Consider the following 17222-nt stretch of genomic DNA (forward strand, 5'->3'; position numbering starts at 1 on the left):
CAGAACGGCGACAGGACCCACTTATAGTTTAAGTTTTATTGGAAGAAAGAGAAAGGGTTGCGCCCACGATCCAGTGATTGCTGGACGTGGGAAGCAGGTCGCTCGGATACTCAGATTGTGCTCCGAACGCGGAAGTGACGAGCGATGGCGGTGTGGGGGACGGACAAACGGGTCAGTAGCCGGGACAGGAGAGCAAAAACGTGGTCGGGGTCGGAAGCGAGTTGGAAGCCAGAAAAGGAGAGAAGACGTGGTCAAGGACAAAAAGAGGTCCAAAAGCAGGGACGGGAGAGTAGACGTGGTTAGGATCAAAAACGGGTCGAAGCTGGGGGACAGACGGGAGCAAAAAACGGGACAAGTGGGAGTCAGGGTCGAAAAAGGCTTGCCTAGTGTTAACTGAGGTTTGCAGACGGACTGACAAAAGGGGACAGACAGGAGTGGGTACAAGTACTGATCGGGAGCCAATCAGAGTCCGTGGCAGTTGGCGCCAAAGGAGCGGGCACAGCTGAGTCACATCAGTAATCATGACAATTTAATATCAATGAATCGTTTTTTTCAAATGAATAATTTATGGATGTTTTCTGGCACTATGTTTTTGTTGACCTTAAATAGCAGTTGTGCAGTGAAAAATTTTACTAAATCGTCTAATTTTAATAATTTATATACCTTATAATCAACCTGATATTGATACATAGTGCCAGTATTAAACCCTAGCACTAATAGCCGAGTATTGGCACCTCAAAATGGAGCCTAGAATCTGATACAGGTACCTGGTATCGGTATTAAACATAGCCCGGGTATCAATAGATGAGGACTGACACCTCATAATATGGCATAGAATCAGTCCTTTGCTTATACCTGGTATCTGTATTAAACCTAGCCTAGTATCAAGAAATGGCACCTCAAAATGGAGTCTAGAATCAGTCTGATACCAGTACCTGGTATCGGTATCTAACATAGCCCGGTATCAATAGATGAGTACTGACACCTCATAATATAGCATAGTATCAGTCCTTTGCTTTTACCTGGTATCTGTATTAAACCTAGCCTAGTATCAAGAAATGGCACCTCAAAATGGAGCCTACAATCAGTCTGATACAGGAACCTGGTATCGGTATTAAACATAGCCCGGGTATCAATAGATGAGTACTGACACCTCATAATATAGCATAGAATCAGTCCTTTGCTTATACCTGGTATCTGTATTAAACCTAGCCCGGGTATCAATAATTGAGTACTGATACCTCATAAAGTTGCATAGAATCAATCCTTTGCTTATACCTGGTATCTGTATTAAACCTAGCCTAGTATCAAGAAATGCCACTACAAAATGGAGCCTAGAATCAGTCTGATACAGGTACCTGGTATCGGTATTCAACATAGCCCGGGTATCAATGAATGAGTACTGATACCTCATAAAGTTGCATAGAATCAATCCTTTGCTTATACCTGCTATCTGTATTAAACCTAGCCTAGTATCAAGAAATAAGTACTTACACCTCAAAATATACCCTTGTACCAACCTGCTGTCAATACCAGGTATTGGAATCAGACTTAGCTCTTGTATCAATAGCCAGATAGTGATACCTGGTAACAGTTTTGAACCTTGCTCTGGTACCAATAGATATTGATACTGAGTATCGACACCAAGAACTATAGCCTTGTATCAGTCCGAGACTAATACTTGACAACAGTATTAGTATCCATAGCCGTGCAATGACACAGCAAAATTCGTATGGCCTTGTATCAGCCTGATACATATACCTGGTATCGGCAAATTGATTTGATCTAAGTGTCTAAAATTATAATAATAGTAACAACAATCCTAATTATAATAAAAATATGTTTTTTTATAGAAGACGATGAAGTCACGTCGTTGAAACATGTCACCCGATTGTAAGCACCTTGATCACAAAGGCCCCAAAATGACATTTGTTTCCACATCGTAACTTTATGACCTAGGAACTTTGATGCCCTCCTCCCCATCTTATGTCCGATTTATGACCAGTTACAATATATATATACTCAGAAAGTATGGTTAGCTACTAGAAAACAACAACATGGATGACCTGGAGAGTTCCAGCACCAGTACGGCAGACTATCCTAGGAGGGTGAGTTCTTACATTCCAGTATTTTTACCAAAATCAATAAAAATATTAAAGGCGCAGTGAATAATCGAATAATATCTATATTTGTACTAATCATTCATCAGTTAGTTTTGGAGCAGAACGTTTCAAAATGTCCAGAATTGTTAGTTCCTAAAAGTTTCTAAACATTTTAAAGAATAAATGCTGCTTATCAATACCAGGTATTGATATTAGTGTCAATACCAGCGGGACTTAAGATTCTTTTTTTTTTTTTTTTAAATCGGGGATTACAAATTGGAGATTAATAAACGAGTAAATAATTAAATGTAGTCTCTGGATCTATGGTATCTGTATCAAGAGTTGAATATTAGTTTGAAAATTATTGAGTAGTCGTAACTTCTCATTGGTTGATATGCTAATTGTATCTGTACCTTGTCTCTGTATCTATGACCATTCCAGGGTCAAATACTGGTTTCAAAAGATGCTAGTAGTATAAGTACGTGATATCTATCTATATCACAGACTACTCAAGAGTTAAATCGTGATCTGATTAAGAGCTAATAGTATCGGTACCATGTTTCTGCGTCAATGACTACTCCAGTTTTAGATATTGGTTTAAAAACCTTGTAGTATCGATACTTTGTGTTTGTATAAATGAAAACTCCAGGGTTAAATATTTTTTAGAAAATGTTTTCCAGTATCTGTACCTGGTACTCTAATCAATGACTGCTCAAGAGTTAAATTTTGGTGTGAAAATAAGAGTATTGGTATCTGGTCTCTAAATATATGACTAATTAATTGTTAAATATTGATGTTAAAATGTGCTACGTGGTATCTGTACTAATGACAAATGATTTAAGTTTTATGTGCTCAGATTTTACTTTAAAAATTCTGATTAATATTGTACTTTTATGTTTTGTTTTTTAATTTTGAAAATATGGATAAACATTTTAATCGATCCAAAAGCTGTTAATGGGGACTGAAACCCCCTCTATGATATTATAAAATCATTTCATTCCTTCTCTCACCTTCCTTCCCTTCATTCCCTTTCCTGCTTTCCTTTTCTTATTTTCTTTTTTCTTTCCTGTTTTCTTTTCTTTTTTCTTTCCTCCTTTCCTTTTCTCCTTTCCTTCCTTCCTTCCGTTGCCTCATTCCTTCCTTCATTTCCTTTAATTGCCTCTTGTTATTTTTGCTCCTTTTCTTCTTTTCTTTTCTTCTTCCTTCCTTTCTTTGTTCCTTCCTTCCTTTGTTCCTTCCTTCCTTCCTCCTGTCCCCCCTTCCTCCTGTCCTTCCTTCTTTCCTTCCTTCCTACCGTCCTAACTTCTTTCCTTCCTTCCTTCCTTCCTTCCTTCCTTCCTTCCTCCCTTCCTTCTGTTGCCTCATTCCTTCCTTAATTTCTTCCTTTTGTTGCCTCACTTCTCCCTTCCTTCCTTCCTTCCTTCCTTCCTTCCTTCCTTCCTTCCATCCTTCCTTCCTTCCTTCCTTCCTTCCTTCCTTCCTTCCTTCCTTCCTTCCTTCCTTCCTTCCTTCCTTCTGTTGTCTCATTCCTTCCTTCATTTGTTCCTTTCATTGACTCCTTTTATTTTCCCTCCTTTCCTTCTTTTCTTCTTCCTTCCTTCTTTCCTTCCTTCCTTCCTTTCTTCCTTCCTTCCTTCCTTCCTTCCTTCCCTCCTTCCGTTGTCTCATTCCTTCCTTCATTTGTTCCTTTCATTGACTCCTTTTATTTTCGCTCCTTTTCTTCTTTTCTTTTCTTCTTCCTTCCTTTCTTTGTTCCTTCCTTCCTTCCTCCTGTCCTCCCTTCCTCCCTTCCTTCTTCCCTTCCTTCTGTTGCCTCATTCCTTCCTTAATTTCTTCCTTCTGTTGCCTCACTTCCTTCTTTCTTCCTTCCTTCCCTCCTTCCGTTGTCTCATTCCTTCCTTCATTTGTTCCTTTCATTGACTCCTTTTCTTTTCGCTCCTTTTCTTCTTTTCTTTTCTTCCTCCTTCCTTTCTTTGTTCCTTCCTTCCTTCCTCCTGTCCTCCCTTCCTCCCTTCCTTCCTCCCTTCCTTCTGTTGCCTCATTCCTTCCTTAATTTCTTCCTTCTGTTGCCTCACTTCCCTCTTTCTTCCTTCCTTCCTTCTTTCCTTCCTTCCTTCCTTCCTTCCTTCCTTTGTTCCTTTCATTGACTCCTTTTATTTTCCCTCCTTTCCTTCTTTTCTTTTCTCCTTCCTTCCTTCCTTCCTTCCTTCCTTCCTTCCTTCCTTCCTTCCTTCCTTCCTTCCTTCCTTCTTTCCTTCCTACCTTCCTTCCTTCCTTCCTTCCTTCCTTCCTTCCTTCCTTCCTTCCTTCCTTCCTTCCTACCTTCCTTCCTTCCTTCCTTCCTTCCTTCCTTCCTACCTTCCTTCCTTCCTTCCTTCCTTCCTTCTTTCCTTCCTTCCTTCCTTCCTTCCTTCCTTCCTTCCTTCCTTCCTTCCTTCCTTCCTTCCTTCCTTCCTTCCTTCCTTCCTCCTTCCTTAGAAAAAAAACAGTTTTAGAATAAAGGGGTTTAATTTCTTCCGTTTCTTCTAATTAGAATAGAAAGAAGATTTGAATATTTGTCACAGCTCCAAAAAAACTCATCTTCTGGGTTTCAGCCACACCACCCAAGGCACCCGCCGCCTCCCGATGGCTACACTAAACCAGGCGGCCTGAGGAGGGCGCTCCTTTTCAGCGAGGGTTCCAACCGAGAGCTGGTGGCCCAAAACACGGCCCTGCGAGCCCAGATGGAGAGCGAACGCCACAGCCACCAGCGCGAACGCCAACGTCTCCAAAAAGCTCTGGACGACGCCCGCAACGAGCACAGCGCGCCCGCCGTAGAGAAGAAACTGCGCGAGTGCGAGCACGAAATGGCCGTCCTGCAGGACGTTTTGGCCGCCGCCCAGAGAGAAACCGTCCAGGTCTGCCAATACTGGATGGAGGAGCACGATCTTCTGAAACGGGCCCGCGAAGACGACACGGAGAACATCGTGGCGGCCGTCAACGCCGAGTGGCAGCAGTGGTGGAACGTCCGCGAGCAGGAAGCGGCGTCCCAGTTGCAGGCCCAATGGGAGAACGCCCAATGGCACGCCGAGGAAATGGCGGCGTATTTTCACGCCAAACTGGAGAGTTTGCAGAGGCACAACGCCGAAACCGCAGCCTACTATAAATCCGAACTGGAACGCCAGCAGTGGCACCTGAACCGCACCCTTGCCGAAAAAGAAGAGGTCATCTCCAAATTGACCAAGGAGAACTCCCTACTGGTGGTCGACCACGCCGCCCTCTCCTCCAAGGTTCTGAAATTAGAACCTGAAGTAATCGGGTTGAAGAGGTCTGTCTTCTGTCTCAAGGAGGAGCTCAAAATCAAGCAGGAGATCAAACTGGAGGACGGGCTCCCGGTGGCTATCGCCGCACTCACCAGGGAGATGGAGCTAGAACGCCAACACCATCGAGAAGAACGTCAAATGCTCCGAGAAGCTCTGGACGAGGTCCAGTCTCCTAGGGAATTGTTGGAGAAGCTCCGGCAGGCGCGAGGAGAGGCCGGGGAGCTTCGAGACGCCCTGGAGAATTCTCGGCAGGAGACCGATAATGTGCGGAAGTACTGGATGAAGGAATGCGAGGAGGTCCGGAAGAGGGCCGAGGAGAACATTGAGGCCATCGGGGTGGAGTGGCGGCGCCTCAAAGACTGGTGGAAGCGCGTCGGGATGGGCGCCGGATGGGCCAGGCAGGAGGACAACCTGCTCATCGAAATCGACAAGCTCAGACTGTTACCTGATCTAGAGGCAGAAACTGAACAGGGCGATCAAGACCACCGACATGATCTGGCCTCACTATGATAATGTTGAGCCAAATCAAGCACCACCTACTGTCTATTTGTGCACACCGCTATCTAAAACAGTGTTCTTTCAAATGATATCAAAGACCCCTCGGGTATTTGACGTAAAATATTAAAGAATTAAAGAACGTTTTATCAACTTTATAACAGGGCTTTTTTTTTTTTGGTTAGCAGTACCTTGAGCACCACCTAGTGTCTGTGTTTGTGCACACCAGTATCTCAAACAGTGTTCCTTCAAATGATATAAAGGAAAATCATTATTTTCCATTACATTTTCCCAGTATCATTTATCCTGGACAATAATGGCAGATTTTTTTAAAAGGCCTTGTGAAAATAAAAATCTATATAGACTAGGGTTGGGCAACAATTTTGAGTCCTTCCTTCCCGCATGTTGTCTAACTTCTTCCTCCCTTCCTTCTCTTTCTTTCTTTCTTTCTTTCTTTCTTTCTTTCTTTCTTTCTTTCTTTCTTTCTTTCTTTCCTTCCTTCCTTCCTTCCTTCCATCCCTCCTTCCGTTGTCTCATTCCTTCCTTCATTTGTTCCTTTCATTCACTCCTTTTATTTTCACTCCTTTCCTTCTTTTCTTTTCTTCTTCCTTAAGCCCTTAGAGACTTATTGTGATTAAGGGCTATACAAATAAAAATGACTTGACTTGACTTCCTTCCTTCCTTCCTTCCTTCTTTCCTTCCTCCCTTCCTTCCTTCCTTCCTTCTTTCCTTCCTTCCTTCCTTCCTTCCTTCCTTCCTTCCTTTCTACCTTCCTTCCTTCCTTCATTCCTTCCTTCCTTCCCTCATTCTGTTGCCTCACCTCTTGATTCCTTCCTTCCTTCCTCCCTTCCTTCCTTCCTTCCTTCCTTCTTTCCTTCCTTCCTCCCTTCCTTACTTCCTTCCCTCATTCTGTGGCCTCACTTCTTGATTCCTTCCTTCCTTCCTTCCTTCCTTCCCTCCTCCCTTCCTTCCTTAATTCCTTCCTTCCTTCCTTCCTTCTTTCCTTCCTTCCTCCCTTCCTTACTTCCTTCCCTCATTCTGTGGCCTCACTTCTTGATTCCTTCCTTCCCTCCTTCCTTCCTTCCCTCCTTCCTTCCTTCCTTCCTTCCTTCCTTCCTTCCTTCCTGCTTTCCTTTCTTTCTTTCTTCCTTCCTTCCTTCCTTCCTTCCTTCCTTCCTTCCTTCCTTCCTTCCTTTCCTTCTTTCTTTCCTTTCCTTCCTTCCTTCCTCCCTTCCTTACTTCCTTCCCTCATTCTGTGGCCTCACTTCTTGATTCCTTCCTTCCTCCCTCCCTTACTTCTCTCATTCTGTGGCCTCGCTTCTTGATTCATTCCTTCTTTCCTTCCTTCCTTCCTTTCAAAAACTTTTATTTTTGAAAACAAAAATCTTATAGACCAGGGTTGGGCAACTATTTTGAGTCGAGGGCACCATTGAGTTTAAAAATGTTGGGCAAGGGGCCAATTTTGGAGACCTATCCATTTCTTTTTCATTTCTGTATAAATACATGTGTACATACAGACATCTACAAGTTTTACTTCCTTTTGAATACATTTCATCCAATTGGTTTTGAAAGGTTCACATTTAAAACATTAATATATGAGGTCCTTGTTTAAAGCACTACATTTTGGCATTTAGTTTTGTAGTATTACTGCAGTTGTATTTTGATTAGTATTTTTGTAGAATTTTTGAAGTATTCTTGTAGTTTTATTTTTGTAGTATCTTTACAGTATTTCTGTAGTAGTGTTTTCTTTCTTAGTATTTTTGTAGTTTTTCTTTATCATTTTTGTAGTATTTACATAGTTGATTATTGAAGTATAGCTGTAGTATTTTGTAATTTTACTGCAGTTTTATTTTAATTAGTATTTTTGTAGAATTTCTGCAGTATTTCTGTAATTGTTACTGTGTTTTTTGTAGTATTTTTAATAGTATTTCTGCACTAGTATTTTCTCAGTTTTTCCATAGTAGTTATTTTGTGGTATTTCTTTATAATTTTTGTAGTATTTATATAGTAGATTTTTGAAGTAAAAGCTGCAGTATTTTGTAATTTTACTGCAGTTTTATTTTAATTGGTATTTTTGTAGAATTTTTGTAGTATTCCCGTAGAAGTTACTGCAGTTTTATTTTAATTAGTATTTTTGTAGAATTCCTATAGTATTCCTGTAGTTTTATTTTTGTTGTATTTTTACAGTATTTCTGCAGTCGTGTTTTCTTCGTATATCCATCGTAGTATTTTTGAAGTATTTCTTTATAATTTTTGTTGTATTTACATAGTTGATTTTTGAAGTATAGCTGTAGTATTTTGTAGTTTTACTGCAGTTTTATTTTAATTAGTATTTTGTAGGATTTTTGTAGTATTCCCGTAGAATTTATTGCAGTTTTATTTTAAGTAGTATTTTTGTAGAACTTCTGTAGTATTCCTGTAGTTTTATTATTGTAGTATTTTTACAGTATTTCTGCAGTAGTGTTTTCTTGGTATTTCTATCGTAATATTTTTGTAGTATTTTGTTATAATTGTCACGAGACGTGGTGGCGTGGAAGGTGACCGGACCAGAACGGAGGCAGGAGGCATGAAGGGAGAACTCAAATGCGTTGACGATCCATAAGTTTAATTTAATAAAACAAAAGTCGCCCAAAACTCCGGGGCAAAACAGAACAATACAGAGTTCCTCCGGCACGAACTCAACAGGACAAGGCATAACAGACTAAAACAGGACAAGGCATAACAGACCGGGATTGTGAATAATGAGTATTAACCAGCCACCGCAGAGCCCACCATGCAGCCTTAAATACAGACCCACCATTAGTGGAACTGCTTTCAGCTGTTGCCCAGGGGGCGGGGCAGACTGGTCACCAAGGCGACCGTGACAGAGCCCCCCTCTTAAGGGACAGCTCCCGAGGTCCCAAAAAAGAAAAAATTACAACCTCACGCCCCGGAATGGTTCGACGCTCACGATTGGGGCAACCCCGCTCCCTCCTCCGAACACGCAGGAACGGGGAGAGGCAGGCGCCATCTGCGTCGGGCGGATCGGAATCGGCGCTCGGCAGGGGGGGGGGGGGTCCGGCGGGCAAGCTGGACAGGGGATAACAGACAGGCAGAACCGACGAGAACAGGACAGGCAAAATCAGGGCAGAATCAGGTCAGGCCGATGCAGAAGAGTCGCACTCAGGTCGGGTTCAGATGCAGAAAAGTCACACTCAGGAGGTTCAGGTTCAGAAGAGTCGGACTCAGGGGGTTCAGGTTCAGAAGAGTCGGACTCAGGGGGTTCAGGTTCAGAAGAGTCGGACTCAGGGGGTTCAGGTTCAGAAGAGTCGGACTCAGGGGGTTCAGGTTCAGAAGAGTCAGACTCAGGGGGTTCAGGTTCAGAAGAGTCAGACTCAGGGGGTTCAGGTTCAGAAGAGTCAGACTCAGGGGGGAACAGATTCAGAACAGACAAGACAGGACAGGAAAGACTGAACAAAATCAGTACAGGGAGACTCAAGGCAGGCATGGGAGTCGAACAGGCAGGCATGGGAGTCGAACAGGCAGGCATGGGAGTCGAACAGGCAGGCATGGGAGTCGAACAGGCAGGCATGGGAGTCGAACAGGCAGGCTTGGGAGTCGAACAGGCAGGCTTGGGAGTCGAACAGGCAGGCTTGGGAGTCGAACAGGCAGGCTTGGGAGTCGAACAGGCAGGCTTGGGAGTCGAACAGGCAGGCTTGGGAGTCGAACAGGCAGGCTTGGGAGTCGAACAGGCAGGCTTGGGAGTCGGAGTCGGCCCGACGGGCAGCGGAGTCGGAGTTGACCCGACAGGCAGCGGAGTCGGAGTCGGACTTGCACGCAGGGGAGAGGGAATAGCAGGCAATCGGCACGGGAGTCGGGCAGGCAGGCGTCAATTCTTCCTGGGACCCCATTCGAGGCACAGCAAGGGCCACGACGGGCGGGGCCGTGGTTCGAACGGGCAGGGAAGGCCAACTCAGTAGGCGCCTGCCAAACTGCGCACTCCAGCTCTCCCCAAGTCGCGCTGGGATCGTTCGCTGAGTTCTCTTTGTTGGCTGGTTAATTCTGTCACGGACGACGCAGATGGCGCCTGCCTCTCCCCGTTCCTGCGTGTTCGGAGGAGGGAGCAGGGTTGCCCCAATCGCGATCGTCAACATTCCGGGGCGCGAGGTAGTAATTTTTTCTTTTTTGGGACCTCGGGAGCTGTCCCTTAAGAGGGGGGCTCTGTCACGGTCGCCATGACCAGTATGCCACGCCCCCGAACTCAAGCTGAAGCAGATCAGCTGATTGCTGTTCTGCTATTTAAGGCTGGATTTTGGGTTTGGCGGGTGCTGGTTCATTACTCATTATACACAATCCCGGTCTGTTATGCCTTGTCCTGTTTTAGTCTGTTATGCCTTGTCCTGTTGAGTTCGTGCCGGAGGAACTCTGTGTTGTTCTGTTTTGCCCCGGAGTATTGGGCGACTTTTATTTTATTAAATAAAACCTATGGATCGCCAACGCATTTGAGTTCTCCCTTCATGCCTCCTGCTTCCGTTCTGGTCCGGTCTTCCCTTCCACGCCACCACGCCTCGTGACAATAATTTTTGTTGTATTTCCATAGTTGATTTTTGGAGTATAGCTGTAGTATTTTCTAGTATTACCGTACTGCAGTTTTATTTTAATTAGAATTTTTGTAGAATTTCTGTAGTATTTCTGTACTAGTTACTATAGTTTTTTGTAGTGTTTCTTATAGTATTCCTGCACTAGTGTTTTCTCAGTATTTCCATAGTAGTTATTTTGTGGTATTTCTTTAAAATTCTTGTTGTATTTACGTAGTTGATTTTTGAAGTATAGTTGTAGTATTTTGTAGTACTACTGCAGTTTTATTTTAATTAGTATTCTTGTAGAATTTCTGTAGTGTTCCCATAGAAGTTACTGCAGTTTTATTTTTGTGTTTTTGTAGAATTTCTGTAGTATTCCTGTAATTTTATTTTTGTAGTATTTTTACAGTATTTTTGAAGTAGTGTTTTCTTGGTATTTCCATCGTAGTATTTTTGAAGTATTTCTTTATAATTTTTGTAGTATTTACATAGTTGATTTTGAAGTATAGTGGGAGTATTTTGTAGTATGACTGCAGTTTTATTTTAATGAGTATTTTTGGAGTGTTTTTATAGTATTCCTACACTAGTGTTTTCTCAGTTTTGGTTTTGTCATAGTAGTTATTTTGTGGTATTTCTTTATAATTCATAATTTTTGCAGTATTTACATAGTTGATTTTAGTAGTATAGCTGAGGTATTTTTTTTACGATAACTGTAGTTGTTTTTAGTAGTATTTCTGTGGTGATATATTTTTAGTAAGATTTTTGTTTTATTTCTGGACTCATATTTTGATGGTAGTATTTTTGTAGTATCACTGTTGTGGTATTTCTTTAGATATCTATAGCATATTTTTTTTTAGTATTTCCATAATATTTTTTAGTACTTTTAATTTTGTAATACTGTAGTTATATTTAGCAGTATTTATGTCGCAGTATTTTTGTACTATAGTATTATTGTAATAGTATTTCTTTAATAGTATTTTTCTTTCTAGTTCTAAGAACTAAATTTCACATTTATTTTTTCAAGTATTTCGTTGTGTTTTTGTAGTATTTCTGTTGTAGTATTTTTGTTTTAGACACACAAAGGAACTTTTGGAACAAAGTTGGCACCCAAAACTTTATTAGTAGCTCTTTTTTCAGTATTATTTAGAACGTCATCACGTTAAAGGGAGCGGGGCAGTACCTCAAGCACCACCTAGTGTCTATTTTTGCACACCCAGCACCTATAACAGTCATCAACAGCAAATGAAAAAAACATGGTGTTGGCAGAGAGGAGAGAGGGGAAGTTCCTTGAGCACCACCTCGTATCTATCTGCTCAAACATAGCACCACCTAGTGTCTATCTGTGCATAACTGTGGGGCGGCAGTAGCTCAGGAGGTAGAGCGATCGTTTTAGGATTAAGGGATCCCAGTTCGAATCCCGGCTTGTCCGTGTTACATGTCGAAGTGTCCTTGGGTAAGACATTGAACCCCCAATTACCCCCAATAAGCCGGTTAGCGCCTTACATGGCTGCACAGATCACGGCCGCTATTGGGAAATGTGAAGCACAATGTAAAGCGCTTTGGGAAGTCTTGACTTGAAAAGCGCTATATAAATGCAGATCATTTCATTTCATTTCATAACCAGAATTTATACAAGTTATCGTCAGAAAATGAAAAAAAAACTTTAATTAGGGTACTTTTTGGGGAGAGCTGAGATGGGTAGTACCCTCAAGCACCATCTAGTGTTTATCCGTGCACACCCTGCATTTATAACTGTACAGCACATTAAAAACTTTCTTATAGTCACTTTTTTAGAAGGGGGTAGAATGAGCAGTTCTTAAGCACCACCTAGTGCAGGGGTCGGGAACCTTTTTGACTCAAAGAGCCATAAAAGCAAAATATATTAATTTTATTTTGGGAAAGAGCCACACCATATATTATGAGACAAATTTACTAAATTGCTAAACCGGCGCCCCAGACAAAAGCTTAGTCTTCAGCACATTTATTTTTGATGATTTGATAAAAATTATGAAAAGAGAATAATGCCAGAGCCCCTGTCCCAAATTCAACAAACAGACCACTTTAAACTTGTCTCTTTCTTGCAATTACTTAAGATCGGTTAAACTCCTTTTGACCCTTTTTTATCATACATATTGGTTTCAAAACCAGATGCAAGCATTTATTTTGTAAAAACGTCACAACATTCTGAGAATAGGGAGCCTTATGTGCTTACCTTTGGCGAGAGATGGGAGGGAATGCTTGTACTTTTTGCATAGCTCCACCCATCCCTCCCACTCACCCAATCAAATGACTAAGTTCTCTTCCGGTGTTTTGGCGTATTTACAGTTCTGTGGATTCATCATAAAGTATCTGAACACTGAACACAGATTATATAGTGAACTTTTAAATAAAGGATTCTTTAGCGTTGTACAGCCAAAACGAGTTTTTTTCCCCCCTTTTTTGTGTGACACCTTGACTGTAAATTGTAGTGAAAAACGTGCCCTATATATACTGCGGAGTGTTGATTTTGCATTCAGCTTCGTTTGGCTTTACGTGTACCTGAATAGGATTGACAACTCCGGTTTTGAACAAGATGGAGAAAATTTGCATGCAATCAAATTGGTCTCTGAGCCACAGATACTCATAGAAAGAGCCATATATGGCTCGCGAGCCATAGGTTCCCGACCCCTTACCTAGTGTCTATCTGTGCACACCTGACAGCCAATGAGCTTTAATAATAATGCATTTGGCACTAATACATGAAAAAAATAGTAAAGAATTAAAAGAAAATTGAAACAAATACATGGTGTTGCTTTTCTTATTATTTTCAATCACTATAAGAAAAATATAGATGTAATTTTAATAAAATTTAAATAAAATTAAAAATTAAATTAAATCCCAGAAACAAATGAGGCAAAAAAAAACGTGTTTGGTAAAACAAAAATAAAAATATAAATTGGAGATTTTGGGTCTCTAAAACATTATTATTCAACAGGACACTTTGGGGGGAGGGTGCCACCTAGTGTCTATCTGTGCACACGGCACCTGTTACAGTACTTTATTATCATTATGCAAATTAAAATAATTGTTTTAATAAAATACAAATAATGTAAATTATGTTTTAAAATATTTCTTATTTTAAGATACATTCAAGTCAAGTTACCAATAATTTTCTGTATCTCAGTCAATAATATTTGAATGTATTCCTTTATGCTTTTATTTTCCAGTACATAATACAAACCGCCCTACTTTTATCTTGAAAACATTTCCTGCTATTTTTGTGCTGACACTCACCGCACCACTTGACTTTCCAGTTCCTGTTGGCGTCCACCCCTCGACAGTGGAACTTCCGGTTCTTGGATCGAGTCTTCCTCCAGAAACGATCCTGGACACGGACCGATACATTGTACGGATACCGGAAGACTGTTTTGATTATTATTTCTTGGAGGGGGTCAGTCCAAGTACCGTAGTCCAGCTGAAGTGGTACCCGTCCACGTTGAAGACTGGCATGATGTAGAAAGTCAGCTGGTTAAGCAGTCGTCTCACTGCCGAGTCATAGCGGTACGAATGGAGGGCCTGGAATTCAAAATTTAAAGGTCCAGTGCGTGTTTATACAGAGGCCCTCAATATTAATTACACTAATGGTTCAGATTCTAAGCAAAAACAAAATTTGATATTTTTCTCCCACAGTTTCCTTCTCTAGTCACTCATGTTAGCCACTTGGCTGTAGGTTATGGGTCACCGTTAGCGTCTACTGTTAGTTTTTCCGAGTAAATAAAAATGCCAAGTCCTTCAATGTCACCTGTCTTCGACATGTTTTACTTTTTACCACGTTTTCCTTTTCTAGCCACTCATAATAGCTATTCAGCTACATATAATGGTTTGGAAATAGCCACTATAGTTATTTGTTAGCTTCTCTCTGTGAATAAAACTTGATGTCTTTAATTGTCACTCGCCTACGAAAGCTGGTCATCTTTGATTTTTGTTTCCACTGTTTCCTTCTCTAGCCACTCATGTTAGCCACTTGGCTGCAAGTCATGAGTCACTGCTAGCGGATATTATTATATTTTTATGCTCTGAGAAAATACAAATTCCCCGTCCTGCAGTGTCTCTCGCCTTCAACAGAACAGTCCTGTTTTACTTTTTTTTTCCAATTTTTCCTCATCTAGCCACTCATGTTAGAAACTTGGCTGCAGACTATGGGTCACTGCTAGCTGATATTGTTACGGTTAGCTGCTTCAAGTAAATACAAAATCCCTGTCCTTCAGTATCACTCGCCTTCGACAGCTAGTCATGTTTAACTTTTTTTCCACTGTGTCCTTCTCTAGCCACTCATGTTAGCTACTTGGCTACAGATTATGGGTCATTGCTGGCTGATATTGTTATTGTAGCCGCTCTAAGTAATTAAAAACCCCCAGTCCTTCAGTATCACTCTTCTTCGACAGCTAGTCATGTTTAACTTTTTTTACACTGTTTCCTTCGCTAGCCACTCATGTTAGCCACGCAGGTGCAAGCTATGGCTCCCCACAAGCCGCGATTGATATTTTTGAGATCTTTGTGTAAATAAAGCTTGCTATACCCTTAGGTGTCACTCGCTTTTCACAGCTAGTCATGTCCAACATTTTTTTCCACTGTTTCCTTCTCTAACCACTCATGTTAGCCACTCAGCTGAAGGCCACGGATCCCTGCAAGCCGCTATTGTTAATTTTAGGTGCTCCATACTTCAAATGTCTCCTCAAATGTCACTCCCTTCAACAGATGATCATTTTACTTTTTGTTTCCTCTGTTTCCTTATCTAGCCAATCATATTAGCCACTTGGGTCAAGGTTATGACTTGTTGCCGCTTTTAATGTTTGCTGCTCTATATAATAAAATAAAACTTGCTTTGTTCTTCACTGTTACTCGACTTTCACAGCTGGTCATGCAACTTTTTATTCAACTGTTTCCTTCTCTAACCACTGATGTTAGCCACTCAGCTGCAGCTATTGATCCTCGCTAGCATCGTTCGTTATTGTTGGCTGCCTTCAGTGCCACTCGCGCCTTCCAGAGCGGATCATACAAGTAAACGACGCAGATTCCTTGGATTTACCCCTATGAGCTGTTTTCTTCCACTGTTTCCTTTTCAAGCCACTTATGTTAACCATTTGACTTCAGGTTATAAAACACAAGTAAGCCACTATTGTTAAAAAAAGGTTGCTACGTCCTTCAGTGTCCCACACCTACCAGAGCTGATTATGCAAGTGAACAGGACAGATTCCTGTGATTTACCTATCTGGTGTGTTTTTTTTCTACAGTTTTTTTCTTTAGCCACTCATCTTTGCTACTTGACTGTAGGCTATGGTTCACATTAACGACTATTGTTATCGTGTAAAGCTTGCTTTGTCTTCCAATGCAAATGCTCCAGCTCTGTTCTAAGCTACAAAGACCTTTAGTGGTTACTTTTTTACACGCATTAATGCAAAGTGATACAGTAGTTTGTTCTTAGAAATTTCTACTGAATGATTTTTGTAATAGTCACGTTTGGCAGATGAAATTAGACTCTGACCTCCTGTGGACAAGTAGGGTACTACGTTTATGTATTTGAATGTTTTTGAGGTATTTGAAAATGGTTTTGGGGCTGTCTGTTAAAAAAATCGTTTAACAAGGAGAATATTGAACTATTTCAAGCATTGACTTTGAACAAGACATTGTAAATTTTAATGGAATCATATAAATGAAAAACTTTTATCTAGCAGTCCCCAAAGAATTTTTTTTTTATTGAAAACACGTGTCCTGGAAAAAAAAAAAAGAGCGAGCCATTAAAACTTTTTAAAAGTTTGGCACTGGTGACTTTGAAGACTTTACAAACTTGTAAATGTCGTCTCGGACCATAAATGTCATCAACTTTTTTTTTCTAAGACGTCCTCCAATCAAAGGCGGACTACCTCTTTGATGAACCATTGACAGAAAGCTGGGCCAATCCATTCCCTGGCGTGGACCCCGCAGTCGATCCAGATAGCTTTTTTCTGCTTTTTCTTCCCTAGCTGGAAAAAAAAATGTGGGACCGTTGTTTTATTTTGAAAGGTCTCGTTGCGTCTTACCTGCAGGACGTAAAGGGGACGTCCTTCGTACGATTTTCCGATGGAAAACATGTGCAGGAGGTCGGAGTGAGTCGTGTTCATCTCCAACATCCACGTTTGGATCTTAGAAGGGGGGAAAGAAATGTGGAATTTATTGCCGTTAGGGCATTTATGTGAAATACACGGTCCGTGGGCTGAATCCAGCCCTTGGGGTGATTTGATTCGGTCCGCCATTCATTTCTGAGTATGTCGAAAGAATAAGCGAGTCTTTAGGTCATTTTTATCGAAACCCATGCAAACCAAATTTGCCCTCCAGCAGTTAAAGGGCAGTAAACGATATACTCTCAACTAGGCGTAAGATTTTAGGCCTGAGCCCAGCCCAAAATTCGGGTCTGGCCTAAAATTTCATTCAGTTTTGGTTCTCTCTCGTTGACATAAAAAAAAAAAAAATAAATAAATAAATAAATAAATATATATATATATATATATATATATATATATATATATATATATATATATATATATATATATATATATATATATATATAAATCCACCCGTCATTGATCTTTGTTTCTTTTTCTTCGCGGGATATCCCTGGACTTCTGGATGAAGGATGTACATACATATAATGTAAAAAGATCATTTTTCTTCTGGTTTTGTACGGGACAACGAAAAACAAGAACAAGAACAAAAACAAGAACAAGAACAAAAAAAACAAAAAAAAA

The 17222-nt window shown here is 41.0% G+C and overlaps 2 protein-coding genes across 3 annotated transcripts in view; one reads left to right on the forward strand and one right to left on the reverse strand.

Moving 5' to 3' along the window:
* The window catches only part of cpa6 (carboxypeptidase A6), a 28123-nt gene that overhangs the window by 3574 nt on the left and 7327 nt on the right, over positions 1 to 17222 (reverse strand). For both annotated transcript variants that reach the window (XM_088322396.1, XM_088322395.1), the window contains exons 5-8: positions 16518 to 16619; positions 16362 to 16460; positions 13903 to 14013; positions 13732 to 13822 (exon numbers count right to left, since the gene is read on the reverse strand). In XM_088322396.1, the coding sequence (XP_088178522.1) occupies positions 13732 to 13822; positions 13903 to 14013; positions 16362 to 16460; positions 16518 to 16619 (403 nt within the window). The remainder of the gene's footprint in view (positions 1 to 13731; positions 13823 to 13902; positions 14014 to 16361; positions 16461 to 16517; positions 16620 to 17222) is intronic.
* Positions 1963 to 6060, forward strand: LOC148348469 (uncharacterized). Its single transcript, XM_088322397.1, has 2 exons — positions 1963 to 2108; positions 4697 to 6060. The coding sequence occupies exons 1-2, from the start codon at positions 2058 to 2060 to the stop codon at positions 5912 to 5914; spliced, it is 1269 nt and encodes a 422-aa protein (XP_088178523.1). The 5' UTR covers positions 1963 to 2057; the 3' UTR covers positions 5915 to 6060.

This window comes from Urocampus carinirostris, chromosome 18 (assembly GCF_059441175.1).
Source record: "Urocampus carinirostris isolate Australia breed hairy pipefish chromosome 18, RoL_Ucar_1.0, whole genome shotgun sequence".
NCBI lineage: Eukaryota > Metazoa > Chordata > Actinopteri > Syngnathiformes > Syngnathidae > Urocampus > Urocampus carinirostris.

Excerpts from the sequence above, each read along its gene's own strand:
- LOC148348469 (XM_088322397.1), top strand. The coding sequence starts at position 2,058 with ATGGATGACCTGGAGAGTTCCAGCACCAGTACGGCAGACTATCCTAGG. Across the intron at positions 2,109-4,696 it reads CGGCAGACTATCCTAGGAGG|CCACACCACCCAAGGCACCC; the intron begins GTGAGTTCTTAC and ends TCTGGGTTTCAG.